At 44.4% G+C, this 13,690-nt stretch overlaps 1 protein-coding gene across 1 annotated transcript in view; it reads right to left on the bottom strand.

Annotated features, from left to right (window-relative positions):
* Positions 1 to 13,690, bottom strand: part of LAMB4 (laminin subunit beta 4) — a 76,913-nt gene that overhangs the window by 29,584 nt on the left and 33,639 nt on the right. The window contains exons 14-19 of the mRNA XM_054988363.1: positions 11,230 to 11,415; positions 8,863 to 8,984; positions 8,502 to 8,622; positions 7,259 to 7,436; positions 5,669 to 5,812; positions 3,907 to 4,138 (exon numbers count right to left, since the gene is read on the bottom strand). Coding sequence (XP_054844338.1) covers positions 3,907 to 4,138; positions 5,669 to 5,812; positions 7,259 to 7,436; positions 8,502 to 8,622; positions 8,863 to 8,984; positions 11,230 to 11,415 — 983 coding nt within the window. The remainder of the gene's footprint in view (positions 1 to 3,906; positions 4,139 to 5,668; positions 5,813 to 7,258; positions 7,437 to 8,501; positions 8,623 to 8,862; positions 8,985 to 11,229; positions 11,416 to 13,690) is intronic.

The raw sequence follows: 13,690 nt of genomic DNA, 5'->3' as shown, positions 1-13,690 counted from the left end.
ACAGCTGTTGTCAACTGAATGAAAGTAAGCAAATCTAAATGGATCCTAGACAAGATGGAATGATGCTGGTTAGAAAACCAGAGAATCTTGAAGGACGCTGTGCTTCCGAACTTTGATGGGATTCAGAAGACTGTGGCTGACCAGTTAAGAGCGTAAGGGTTATATTGGGTACAGCACTGCTGCTAGAGACGCAAGAACAAATGCAGCTGCAAAAAAGGCCTTCTCTCGACTCAGACTAGCCTGGAAGATGGCTACCTACCTTGACGTGGCTGACTCAGCTACCTGGATTCAACACACAGCAACATCGAGACTAGACTACTGTCATGCACTCTGCCTAGGTCTCCCCTCAAAGTTGACGACTCCAGCTGGTGCAGAACACTGCAGCTCATTTATTCTCAGGAGCTAGAAGGAGCATGCATATCACTCCCATTCTGCAGGCACTCCACTGGCTGCCCATCAGTTACTGGGCTCACATCAAGGCCATGGCTATCACATTCAAAGCCCTTCCTGTGGTTGGCCCCTCATATCTGTGCAACTGCCCCCCTCTCTCTGTGTTCCACCACAGCAGCTTCGCTCATCTGATCAGGACTTTAGGCAGATACCACCCTGCAGTTGGGCTAAACCAATAGATGCCCATCCACGTGCTTTCTCTGTGCTAGCCCCCGCCTTATGGAATGGCCTCCACAAGGAGGTCAGGAAAGCGCCCACTCTCTTGGCTTTCCACACACTATGCAAAACTGAATTATTTAGAAGGGCTTTCTGTTCAGATTATCAGGCTGTGGCATAAGAAATAGCTTAGAGATAGGCCTTGGTAGGGATAGTGGCTACAGACAACGCTATTGGGTACTATCTGCTGATGTAGATATGCTCCTGTTGGGGAGTTTCCATGATGCTAAATGTTAATTAGTTACACTTTGTTTCAGAAAGATTTCACCTCAGTGCTCAACTTTGTGTTTTTAAATTTTCTGCTATCATACCCTCTTGTATCTGCTCACTGAATGTCCTGTTGACCACTATTGTATTTTGCTCAGTGAATGTCCTAGCTGTTGATTTATTGTATTCATTTACACTGTGTAATCCACCCTGGGGTCTCAGTGAAAAAGCTGGACTATAAATTAAATAAATAAATAAATAAATAGGTGGTTTACAACACAATACAAATCATCAAAAAGCCAGTAAAATATAGTAAAATTCAGTTAAATTTCTGCAAAAAAAATTTAAAGTCTGTTTCCAATACAGCCAATCTTGTTGCCACACCATTTTTTACAGATCTAACTCAAAGGCCCTCAAAATTCGACTTCCTTAAGCCCCAAGTCTACACAGCAGGGGCTGAATATGCTAGCCACAATCCAACAGGCAGTTCTGCATGCTTTTGTGCACTGGAATCAGCTGTCAGTCCTGAGGGTAGCTGAGGGCAGGGCAAGGCATTCAGTGGTATAATTTGTATCATTTCTGGTTCATGCTTAGAAGGGGATACTTTTAGGATTTTTAAAAATTACCCCCAATTAAGTGGTCCAAGAATCTGCCCACCCCTCCAGTCCTGCACACCATCTTCAGGCCCTGCAGCTCAGCCTCTGGCAGTACCTCAGCTGCAGGAGCCTTTACAGGCCCCCAGGCCTCCCTCACCCTTAGGCCAGTCGCCACCAACGCCCAGGCACAACTCTGGGGAGCAGCCTGCAGCCACTCAGCAGACTCACCTGCCTCCTGCAGTTGCCCAGATGGCTCCACTTCATCCAGGCTCACAGGAGATTGCCATCAGCACAAGCCAGGCAGGCCCAGGCCCCAAGATGCCAAGGGAGCCACTGGAGAGGGTTCAGAAGCAGCAGGGGCGAGCCAGGCAGAGGGCAGACCAAGTGCCCCACCCTAGGCGGGGATGGAGTGGGTGGGGCCAGGAGACTGCAGCGTCTACCCAGCCCTCCTATCAGATAGGCTGGGAGCAGGGCCAGTCAGGGAGACTGGGTGGCGATTGGGGGCAGAGCCAGGGAGGTGGGGCAAGGGGAGGCCTTTAAATTCAGGTTCCTGTGAAGGCCGAGGAGGATTATGCAGGGAGAGGCAGCTGGAGCGTGCCGTTACTCCCAGGGCAGGAGAAGGAACAAGGTGGTGCAACCCCCTTCCCTGCCCATCTGAGTCCAGAGGACACCTGCTTGGAGAGCTGGCAGGATGGACGGAGGGGAGGAGCCTCAGTGAGGGAGGAGCCTCACAAGTATATTGCAAAGAAGACTATGTATTAATGTGTTCTTTCTATAATTATGAAGTACTGTGGGCCCAACCCAGTGCCACAGGGCTCAATAGAGCCCCAATACATAAACATTAGCAAGTGCTGACAGCCGAAAGGTCATTGCTGGGAATGGGTTGGCGTCATGCATTTCCTATACCCAGTCCTCCCTCCCTCCATCATGTGAATTCCCCAATCTCCAGAGCAGTAGATTTTGCATGGCACAGATGCACCAAAGATGGAGGAAATCTTCTGCACACGGGCACCACAGCCTCATTCATAACAGATCTGGGTGTCCAAGATTACATGAAGAATTGGAACTTATATTTAAGAATGCTTGATTTTAGCCAAAAGGCCAAGAAGCAATAAAAAAAAAATTAAAATGTGGGGAGCAGAGTGGTTATGCATATATCTAGAGGAACTTAACAAAAGGACCACACTGTAACACCCTAACTAATACAATTCAAGCCAATATCCAAGTCTATGTTTTGAAACACTTTAGTATAGTTTGTAAATGATGCATGTTTTCAGGAACAGAGAATTGGTCTGTGAATGGCACGTCCTTGACAAAGGATTTTCGGAAACGAGATGGAACGAGCCAAGGTGAAATGAGCCGGCTCCTCGTCAGACGAAGCTGTAAGAACTCTTCCTCCCTTTATAAACAGGAGGCTAATAGCACTGAAGTCATTTTATTGTATTTTTAGACTTTCTCGTGGCATATGAAATCTGTATGTGTTCATTGACTTTTACCTGGAATTTGCAGGTGTATTTATTACTATTTATGTATTTATGAGACCAAGATTGTTGCTTATTACTGTATATACTTATGAATTAATAACATTTCTTTGTGAAATTGAATTGTGAGTGTTTATAAGTTAGCTGTGTATGATTGTTGTAAACATACTTGGATATTGGCTTGAATTATATTAGTTAGGCTGTTACGGTGTGGTCCTTTTGTAAATTTCCTGTTACTGTAACTCTTTTGTGTTGTTATATCTAGATGAACAGCAGCAGTTATGGGTCTTTTTCATCAGCCACATTTCCCATCTGATCTGCTTGACTGTTCTCAAATAACAAGTATATTAAAAATGTATGTAATTTAAAAGTGACTATCCCCGTCATGTGAAAAGCAGAGCTAAACACTGCTTAGGATCACGATCTCTTTTCATGGTAAGTCTATTGTTCACAAGCCAGCAGACTCAATAAAAAATGAGTTGGGCAAATTATGGCTTTGTACAGAATAACAGTGTGGTACAGTGGTTAGCATGACAGGCTAGGATCTGGGAGACTCAGGTTCAAATCACCACTCTGCCACGGAATCTTGCTGGGCCAGTCACACAGTCTGAGCCAAATCTACATCTCATGGTATTTGTAAGGATAAGACAAAGGGGAGGAGAATGACGCAAGCTTCTTTGGGTTCCCGTTGGAGAGCAAGGCAGGGTACAAATGAAGTAATAAATAAAATCAATAAAATAAAAACACGAAGGAACTATCCCTCACTAATATATTCTTTTTAAGAACCAATGAAAAAGATATTTGGTTTTATTTACAGATAAACTTGACACAACTTTTCCATGTTGGATGTATTAAAGCGTATTTCTTTCATAATGCAAACTCAATTTCTGCTTATTCCCAGTTCTTTAAAACATGCACACTACATCGATATTTACGAAATATCTGTCCTTCCATACCTTTCACAATTGGCTCCAGTTGTAAATCCCCTGCAGTTCAAACATGCTCCAGTGTGGGGGTCACACAGTTCTGCAAAGCTATTACAAGGGCAAGGCCGACAATGGGGAAACCCGAAATATCCAGCCAGGCATCGATCACACTGCCGGCCATCCACTTCCGACCGGCACGAACACTGTCCTGTCACCTGGTCACACAGAGTGCTCACAGATCCCTTAGGATCACACGCACATGCTTAAGGAAGGACAAAAAGTTAGTGGTTAAAACCAGGGCTTTTTTTCTGGGAAGAGAGGTGGTGGAACTCAGTGGGTTGCCAGCACAGGGGGCAACTCCTGGTAGGAGGTGATGCCCCTGGTACCACATGCACACACGCAAAGTGCGCACACACTCCCAGAAACGCACAATGATGTCACTTTGGGTCAGCTGGAACAAGGGGGGTTTAAAGTTTAAATCGCCTTCGGCAAAAATGGTCACATGGCCAGTGGCCCCACCCTCTGATCTCCAGGCAGGGGAGTTTAGATTGCCCTCTATCTAAAATCCCCTCTGTCTGGAGATCAGGGGGCGGGGTCACCGGCCATGTGACCATTTTCAAGAGGTGCCGGAACTCCGTTCCACCGTGTACCAGCTGAAAAAAAACCCTGGTTAAAATAGGTTGTTTGATTATCTGAACATAAAGGCCTCAATGGGATGTTTAACCAAGGGTCTAAGCAGTGGTGGCTTGCTCCATGCCAACCATGAAGTAACTGAAAATCCATATTGAATCATACTGTACTGCACCGTACCGTACCATATCGTACTGTACCATGTCAATTCTCCTTAATGCTATTTAACAAATATGTTAACAAAAACAAGGAACTTGTGAGAAAAAATGTGCATTCTTGACTGACTTGGGATTTTGTTCTATATTGCCTTGAACAAAGATCCACAACCCTGTTGAACCAGGGGGATCTTTCAGAATTTTAAGAATAGGCAGACAATGGCTGCTATTGAGGTGTGGGTCCAATCACAAAGTTCTAGAAAATATTAGGAATTTCCAAGCTAAGCATTATTCTGTTAGGAGCCGGGCCAGCACCACTGTTGAGGCGGTGAGGCGGGGGCCGCAGGCGCCGCGGGGCTGGAGGGAGTGCTGGAGGGGGTGCCAGGGGTAGAGGCACACGCCCCACGCCGCTGCCAGCCAGCCCCGCACCGCTGCTGCCGCCACCACTGCCGCCACACACCTCCAGGCAGGCACAGCAGCGACGGGACAGGGACAGCTGGCAGCGTGCGGCGCGTGGGCGGCCTCCTTGCGCCGCCTCAGCCACCCTGCAGGGGCGCGGCGCCCCCAGGCAGCCACAGCAGCGATGGGACAGGGGCGTGCGGCGCGCAGGCGGCTTCCTCACGCCGTCTCAGCCACCCTGCGGCGGTGCAGCATGATGACGTCATCGTGTGATGACATCACGTGTTCGGGGGGGGCACGCGCGAGGCTGCCTCCAGCGCCAGAAACCCTGGCACCGGGGCTGGTTAGGAGGCAGCTGTTTCCAAATGGATGCTTCCTGGAGACACAAACAAAAGGCAACTGGGCTTTTCTGAAATGCCACCTATTCCAGTGAAATGCAGGACAGGCAGGACAGATCCTTTTCTTTGGTGAAGCGATATGCTTCGGGGAAGAAGCAAACCGACACAAGAAATACACAACATGATGAGTGACATGGCGTCCAAGGGCACCACATGGATACAGTAAGAAAATGAGATTTTTTTAAAAAGCAGTCACAGATCTGTACTTACAGTGGCACCCTTGGGGCCCAAAGCTATGGCTTCCAGCAGAGCATTTATCGCAACAGCGGCCGACAACGTTTGGCTTGCATTGACATCGGCCTCCGAGCTTCTCACAATTAGAGCTCGTTGAGCCTTGAGGATGGCATCTGCATGCTGTTATCAAGAGAGGGACGCTTTTGTTGTTAACGTCTAGAAACAGGCCAGGCCATCAAATTCTGCATTAATTCTTTTGAATTATACGTACTATGCCCTTCTTCATGACATGAGGGTGGCTTCAAACGATGAGCAAAATACGTAAGAGATCATTTAAATAGTACTATAATCAAGTAAAGAGTTAAGCCCACGGGGAAAAAATGCAATCCAATGGACCCATGCTATTTGTAACTTAAATCTAGGACCTTAATTCATGCTTTGACGTTAACTGGGAACCAGTGCAGAGCCCTGAAAATTAGGGATCGATGCCTTTTTTAGTATCCTTAAGCTTTCATTGAGAATGTATTGTCGAAGGCTTTCACGGCTGGAGAACGACGGTTGTTGTGGGTTTTCCGGGCTGTATTGCCGTGGTCTTGGCATTGTAGTTCCTGACGTGACACTGAGAGATCTCTGTCTTTTGGTGCTACACCTCTGAAGATGCCAGCCACAGCTGCTGGCGAAACGTCAGGAACTACAATGCCAAGACCACGGCAATACAGCCCGGAAAACCCACAACAACTTTCATTGAGAATGTTTCTGACTAGCCTTTTTTTGGCTTATTTTCCCAGGTCATCTTTTAAGGTGTTTCAATGGCATTTGTAATATCATTTATACACAATTTGTAATTTTTATACCACTATATATGGCATTCCAGTTATTCAGAAGTTCTGGATTTTTCAAATTCTAAAAAGAAGCCCTGTGGCGCAGAGTGGTAAGCTGTAGTACTGCAGCCCAAGCTCTGCTCACGACCTGAGTTCGATCCTGGCGGAAGCCGGGTTCGAGTAAGTGGCTCAAGGTTGACTCAGCCCTCCATCCTTCCGAGGTTGGTAAAATGAGTACCCAGTTTCCTGGGGGTAAAGTGTAGATGACTGGGGAAGGTAATGGCAAACCACCTTGTAACAAAAAGTCTGCCAAGAAAACATCGTGATGCAACGTCCCCCCATGGGTCAGTAATGAGTCAGTAATACCTTTATATATGCTATATATTTGTTTTTGTTTATTGTTATTGTTTTTATTGTTATTGTTTTTATTTTATTAACTTGTAGTATAGCCATGTTAACATCAATTTTACTTGCAGAATTTGTTTGATTGGGGAAAAGATGAGCACAATTTCATCTGATAAACCATACAATGAGTTCTAACTCTTATATCAAGCCACAGTAGCAATGTAATGTACATATATGCCGTGTCCTATCCTCATATGAAACGGAGTGCTGCATTATTACAGTCTTTCTGAATAGCTTGCAAATGCAGCCCTGCACAACATGCAAAGCAGTAATAGTCCTCCACTGAATATTTTATGTAGCCTTGTAAAAAGTCAGAGGTATACTGTAAGTTAACTACAGCACTGTGCTTCTTTGGCAAACTCAGATAGCAGAAGTACGAGTAGATTGTATTGACACTTACCAACGGCTCCATTGTGAATCCGGGCAGACAGACTCGTTATGAGTTTTGCACACACTTCTGGTAGGATGTGCGGGCCAACCTCAGAAGCAATTTCAACACAGCGATACTGCTGGTACTCCTCTAAATCTTTCTTGTTGCACAAGTTTTCCACAGAACCAATTCTGGGAATGAGCCCCAGCTTTGGAATTCGCAAAAAGAAAGAGAAATTTTAGATTACTGTTAGGAAAAGCATAATTTAGCAAAATTGTATTGATAATGTACTTTTAGACTGGCTTTGTTGCTGGACTGGTATGGATGCAGCCAGGGCTTTTTTTCAGCAGGAACACAGGGGAACCGAGTTCCAGAACCTCTTGAAAATGGTCACTTGGCTGGTGGCCCCGCCCCCTGATCTCCAGACAGAGGGGAGTTTAGATTGCCCTCCGCGAGAGCAATCTAAACTCCCCTCTGTCTGGAGATCAGGGGGCAGGGCCACCAGCCATGTGACCATTTTCTCCGAGGGCAACCCACTGAGTTCCACCACCTCTTTTCCCAGAAAAAAAGCCCTGGATCATGCATCAGTCTCGTAAGTGCAGCTTTCTAAGGACTGCAGGATAGCAAAGCTCTGCAGCACCTATTAAACTAATAACTGCTCTTCTTTGCTATAGATCTGAATCTCATACTTATGATAAATTATATCCTGTGTGTGTGCATATAAGAGAGAAAGAATGAAATTTCCTTCTCTTTCTATTCTGATGCAGCAGATTTTGTATTGGGAAATGGCCGTTTCCTATAGATTGTAACAGCAGTCCAGTTATTCAGAAGTTCTGGATTTTTCAAATTCTACATCTGAAGGGTCACAAACAATTCTAAATCCAACTTCTAAATGTGCGTGTCAGTGCTAGTGCACATCCCTACTAAACAGTTTATAAAATGATTAGCAGGTCCTTGCCCTAAGTTTCTCACAATCAGGAATGGCAGATGAATTTAGAAACTGATTAAATAATCAACTGCTGTAGAGATATTTTAGAATCCAGATCGGCACTGTGAAACGGATGGGCATAAGCACGAGCTGTTTATTTCGAATGGACCGCATGGTACACAAACAGCTCCATTCAAAGACCCTGGTATGAGTACATTCCTGATACTGGTGTGGCCTTGGTGTTGCTTGTCATTATCCTATGCTTCTTCCACAAAGGATAAAACACAGCCCTTCCCATGTCAGTCTCACAACACCCATGCAAAGAACACAAGAAGGACTACTTACTGAGTCAATCAAGATGGACGACCCATCCTGTGGATCTGAGGCAGACGACTTGGAAAAAGAGATATCTACAAAATATTCTGACCCCGGTTCTAAACAGAAAGGGGTTGGCAGCAATCCAATTCTGTTTAACAGAAAGGACACACAATCACGATTTAAAGAATTCGGTTGCTCTTTTTTCCCATGGGGTTATGCCATGAAAGTATTTCTGGGTGAGAAACGGGAGAGACGGGCTGAAGGTTTTGTGGCTCCATGTGGGCACTGTGAGAAATGTCCTCACTTTGGCGATTTGGTGCCCCAATACACTGTTTATGCAAAAGCGTGACTCTTCCACTAGGAATTATTAAACAAGAGAGTATCCAACCTTGCTGCAGATAGTAGAGGAAGTGAGCGTGGCTCTTGCAGGGCCGCCTTGTTCCTGCACTGTTCTCTTCCTAGCAGCCTGGAAGGCTTTACAACAATGTTTGCTATCCAGTCTTCTAAAGACTACAGGTACGGGAAGAAAATTAAGTTGGTTACAAAGCTGGAACATTTTTATTTATTGCAATCTTATAAACAGGTGCATCTTGAATTATTTGATTAGGGAACAAAGGCCGAGAGAATGCAAGAAAGGTTGGGAGAATCCTCCTGCCCATCGGAAATAATCTTTACTCCAAACCCGTGAATGCAATCCGCATGTGTGATGGCTAGAAGCTTGCTGTGCAGGGGCAACTAATGCCAGGCAGCAATACGTGACTCCTATGTGCAAACCCAGAAAGATGCAGATTTTCACACAGCTGCTTGACACAGATTTGGGCATGAGGTGCACTGTGTGTGTGTGCAGGTTTCTCCAACCTCCATGATTATGCATTGGGATAAATGTGTTCAGTTGGCTCTAAGGTACTCTCTTACCAACATATTGATGATGGGTAGCCATGTTAGTATATAGCAGCAAAAAAGAAAAACTGGAGTCTAATGGCACTTTAAAGGCTCAGAAAAGGCTATTCCAGTGTAGTTAGAGCCCATTGCATGAGATACATCACATGCATCTGAAGAAGTGACTCAAGAAGGCTTGAGGACAGGTTAGGCCTGATATAGACATAGGCGCACAATTAAGAAGCCCTAAACATCTAGTTAGCTTTCCTATATCAAACAATTCACCTCCTAGCCACAGATACACCACAGGTAACGTTTTAGGTTCATTACCAGGTATTGTACACCAGTAATATAATTATGGAGTCTCTACTTCCTTCTTATTTTTTTATTATTACAACTTGCCTCCTTAGTATTAGAGATGGGCACGAACCTAAATATGAACCAAAAAAACCCACGTGCAAGGCCAGTTCGTGGTTCGCGAACCAGTGGTTCATGGAAATGGCCATTTAAACTTTTCCTGTCCCTTGCAAGCGGCAGGGCCCTTTAAACTATCAGCTGGCAGGTGGCAGGGGGATCCCCCCTCGCCGCCTGCCAGCTGATAGTTTAAAAGGACCTGCAGCTTGGAAGGGACAGGAAAGGTCCCTTTCAACAATTAAATGCTCCTTTCCCTGCTGCTAAGCAGCCAGAAAGGGGCATTTAAACCCCACAAGCCACGAACCACAAACTAGTTCATGAACTTGCACCAGTTAGTGGGAATTCGTGGTTCGTGAAAACCCACGAACCACGAACCCCATGGTTCAGGGAGTTTTTGGTTCATGCCCATGTCTACTTAGTATTCTTAATAACAATTCAATCAATAGAAAATCATACAATCCATTATAATTACATAGATCATTAAAGAACAATTACTTGAGTCCAAAAAAGTATCTTACCCAACCCAAAGATACGAAAGTCACAAGCAAGGAGCCTGGTCTAAGAAGAAGCTCTCTTTCAGATTAGCTTATCATATTTATAGGGTTTCTGAATCTTTTCTTAACAATAGCTGCTTCAGACACTCAAATTCTTGGATAACTTACTATCTTTATGCTTTCATACACCAAACAAGATTATTCATATTAGCAACATCTTGTTGAAACACATTACAATAGCTAGTTCATTCTTCCTACTTTTTGTGCTATCAAAGTCTATATAGAATTAGTTTCTCATACATCTGAATATCTTTTGGCTCTCTCCACCAGCCGTCTATAACATTGCCAGCTTCTATGAAGTTAGACATTCCTGACACTCCCTGCACCTGGGTCTTGTTCATTAGTATGAGTTAGATGGCTCTTCTAATCTACGCATGCCAATACAACGGTGTCACTCTATTGTTTATACCCATCTCCAAGGTTATTTTATTCTAGATTACTTTTGTGGCCTATCTAGTTATGGGTCCGGGCTAGACCTGTTTCTGTGTACACTTGAATAACTTTCTTGATCATATCCAGCAATTGTTCCCCTAAAGTTCTAGCTACATCCATGGCAAGGTGCCACTAGGCACCTATTTTTATTTTATTTTGCTACTATAGATTAACACAGAAACTCATTTGAATTTTATTCTACCACCACTGTGCAAAATCTCATTCATGGTAAGATTTTAGTAGATCTCCACAAAGAGCTGAGTACCAGAGCTAACCAACTCACAAAACAGACCATGATAGTCGTTTCTGTCATGCAAGATTGTCAGGACATCTTTGATGCAATTTAGTTTGATATATTCCCTTACAATAAACTCGATCTATCTTGTTTTGCTTTTCTCCATGCTTATTCATTATATTAAAATGTGACTTAACCATGGGACGGTATTTGGGAGATACCTGAAAAGGGGCGTGATTACCTCAGGCTCATAGCGAACAATAATATTGAACTCCATCACAGAAGGGATGTTGCTGACAGTAAATCTTAATCCTGCTCCATTTGAAACACGCACGAATCCAGGCCCTGACCAAGTCACAGGCTTTCCAGGGACGAGCTCTCTAATAACAATGTCCAATGCAGCGTTCCTGCCAAATAGAATTGAATCCTGAAAGGAGATATTTGCATTTTAAATTGCAAATTAAATTTAAATTTAAATTAAAGTTTATTCCAAAAACCATTTTAAGAATTTCACCCCAGTGAGCCATTCCTCCTTGGCCACCATTACTCCATAATCTTCCATTCCTGCTTTATCAAAGCTTTGAACTGAAAGTTTTACAACCTTGGCTGCTAGCTAGGGGCCAAGCTACAAGTGATGAATGACACTTGAACGGCAAGTGAACACATAGTGATCGAGTGGAGGGCAAGTGGAGAGCAAGTGAACAGGGAGGAATGCATGCGAGTCTGTTCACTTGTCGTTCAAGTGTCATTCATCACTTGTAGCTTGGCCCTATGTCCTTTCTGAAGAAGGAGAACAATTACAGTCTCTTGTTCCCAACCTCCACATTAGGATGTATGTTCAACACAAATGTAAGTGGTGGCAATGTTGAGTGCAGACAGACTCTACCCAGCTCATGGATGAGGAACAGGCTCACAACATCTGTCTTCGTTTTTACATCCATGAAGGCACGCAATTATTTCTGGAAAGGCTAATGTCAGATTTGTAGTTGACCAATTTCAGCAGTATGGCAATAGCCGTACTTACATGTCGGCCATGTCCACATATGCCCTTAAAGGGACGGCCCACTCACCAAACGCTGGCGGCTTTTCCTCATGAATCCAGACATCTCTGTTTGCAAAACGGTTGTGGGTTGTTTGGCTTCCATTTTTTCGGCACCTTTTTTGGGAATGCACTATCTGCGGTTCCAGAAAAGGTGCCGAAAAAATGGAAGCCAAACGGCCCACATCCATTTTGCAAATGGAGACCTTGCCAGCATTCCATTTGTGTGCCATTCCTTTAAGGGTGTGTGGAAACAGCCATCATCTGGTTTACACATATGATTGAGTTATACATAACAAATAGTTTATCTTGTACCTTTGATATGCCGGTCTTTCAAGCCAACGTGGAAGAGGGCTACTAATGGACTAAGTCCTGCTTACCTTTCCTAGGGGTAAGTTATGCTCTTTGGAAATTCTAACACAAAAAATTGTTTTCCTTAGCAGTCTTTTAAAAAAAAACCCACAGGGAATTAGAAGAGTGTCTCATTCATACCGAGAAGGATGAAATGTTCTACATTAAAACAGAACAATTTTCCAAGAAGCCAAAAACCGTTTGTCTTCACTGATAGCTGCTCTCCCAGACTGCTAAGAGAGTGTTTGGGATCCCACAGGTGATAAGTGGAACTCTGTACATATAAAACAAATTCTTTGTCACTAGGTTTCAACTCCTCACTCCCAGTAATCTTAGTTTTGCATAAGCCATACTTCACAGATACGGGTAGGAGGAACCCAAATGAAGCCCGAAACGAAACAAAAAGATACACACGCCCATGCCTTTCCAAGGACGGTCAAGCAATCTGACTTTTTGTCCAATCCTTGGCAAAATGCTTAGTAGAAAAAGACTTTACCTGTCTAATGGAGGCTTTTCTTATTCCTCGTTTCTTATTCTTGTTCAAGATGATTTTTCCATTTTCAATTGTGAAATCATATCCTTGTTGCCGAAAATAGACATCACACCGAGGTAGTGTTGTGGATTGACTCTTAAAAATAAGATTTTGAAGCAATGGCATTGTTAGGGTATTTTTTTTCCTTTAAAAGTAAGACAAACTACAAACAATGTATGTGCATGAGTATAAGGCAGAAGCATATCTCATTTCCCATGTTTGGCAGCATTTTTTAAAGAATGTCATTACAAACAGAACATTACGAGCGAAGACCCTCAAGGACTTGCAGGGGAGGAGCTCATTTTCCCACCCCCACGATGTCCTCTTCCCTTCCCTACCCCCCAAATCCTCCTCCTTTCCCTGCTTCCTTCTCTCCTTCTGACCCATCTCTGTCTGCCCCGTCTTCACCTCCTCTCCCCAGTTGCATGGTGCTGGCTGAGCCAAGCCCAGTTGCATGGTAGGGAACCTCCAAGCACTTGCTGGGATACTGTACTTCCTCCTGTATCCCCTTCCCCACACTATTTCCTCTTTCCCTCCTCCTGGCATCCTCCATACGCTCACCTTTCCCTGTGTTCTTCTCCCCCTTAAACCCACTAAAAACCGGCCTCCATCTTCATCTATGTTTCCTACATTTATATACTGTCATTCTCCACAATAGGGACCTAAAGCAGCTTACATCATACTCCTTGCCTCCATATTATCCTTACAACCCTGAGAGGAAGGTTAGGTTGAGTGTGTGTGACTAGATCAAAGTCTCCCTGTGAGCCTCCCTGGTAGAGT

Source organism: Eublepharis macularius, chromosome 9, assembly GCF_028583425.1.
Source record: "Eublepharis macularius isolate TG4126 chromosome 9, MPM_Emac_v1.0, whole genome shotgun sequence".
NCBI lineage: Eukaryota > Metazoa > Chordata > Lepidosauria > Squamata > Eublepharidae > Eublepharis > Eublepharis macularius.
This window is presented reverse-complemented; position numbering and strand designations above follow the sequence as displayed.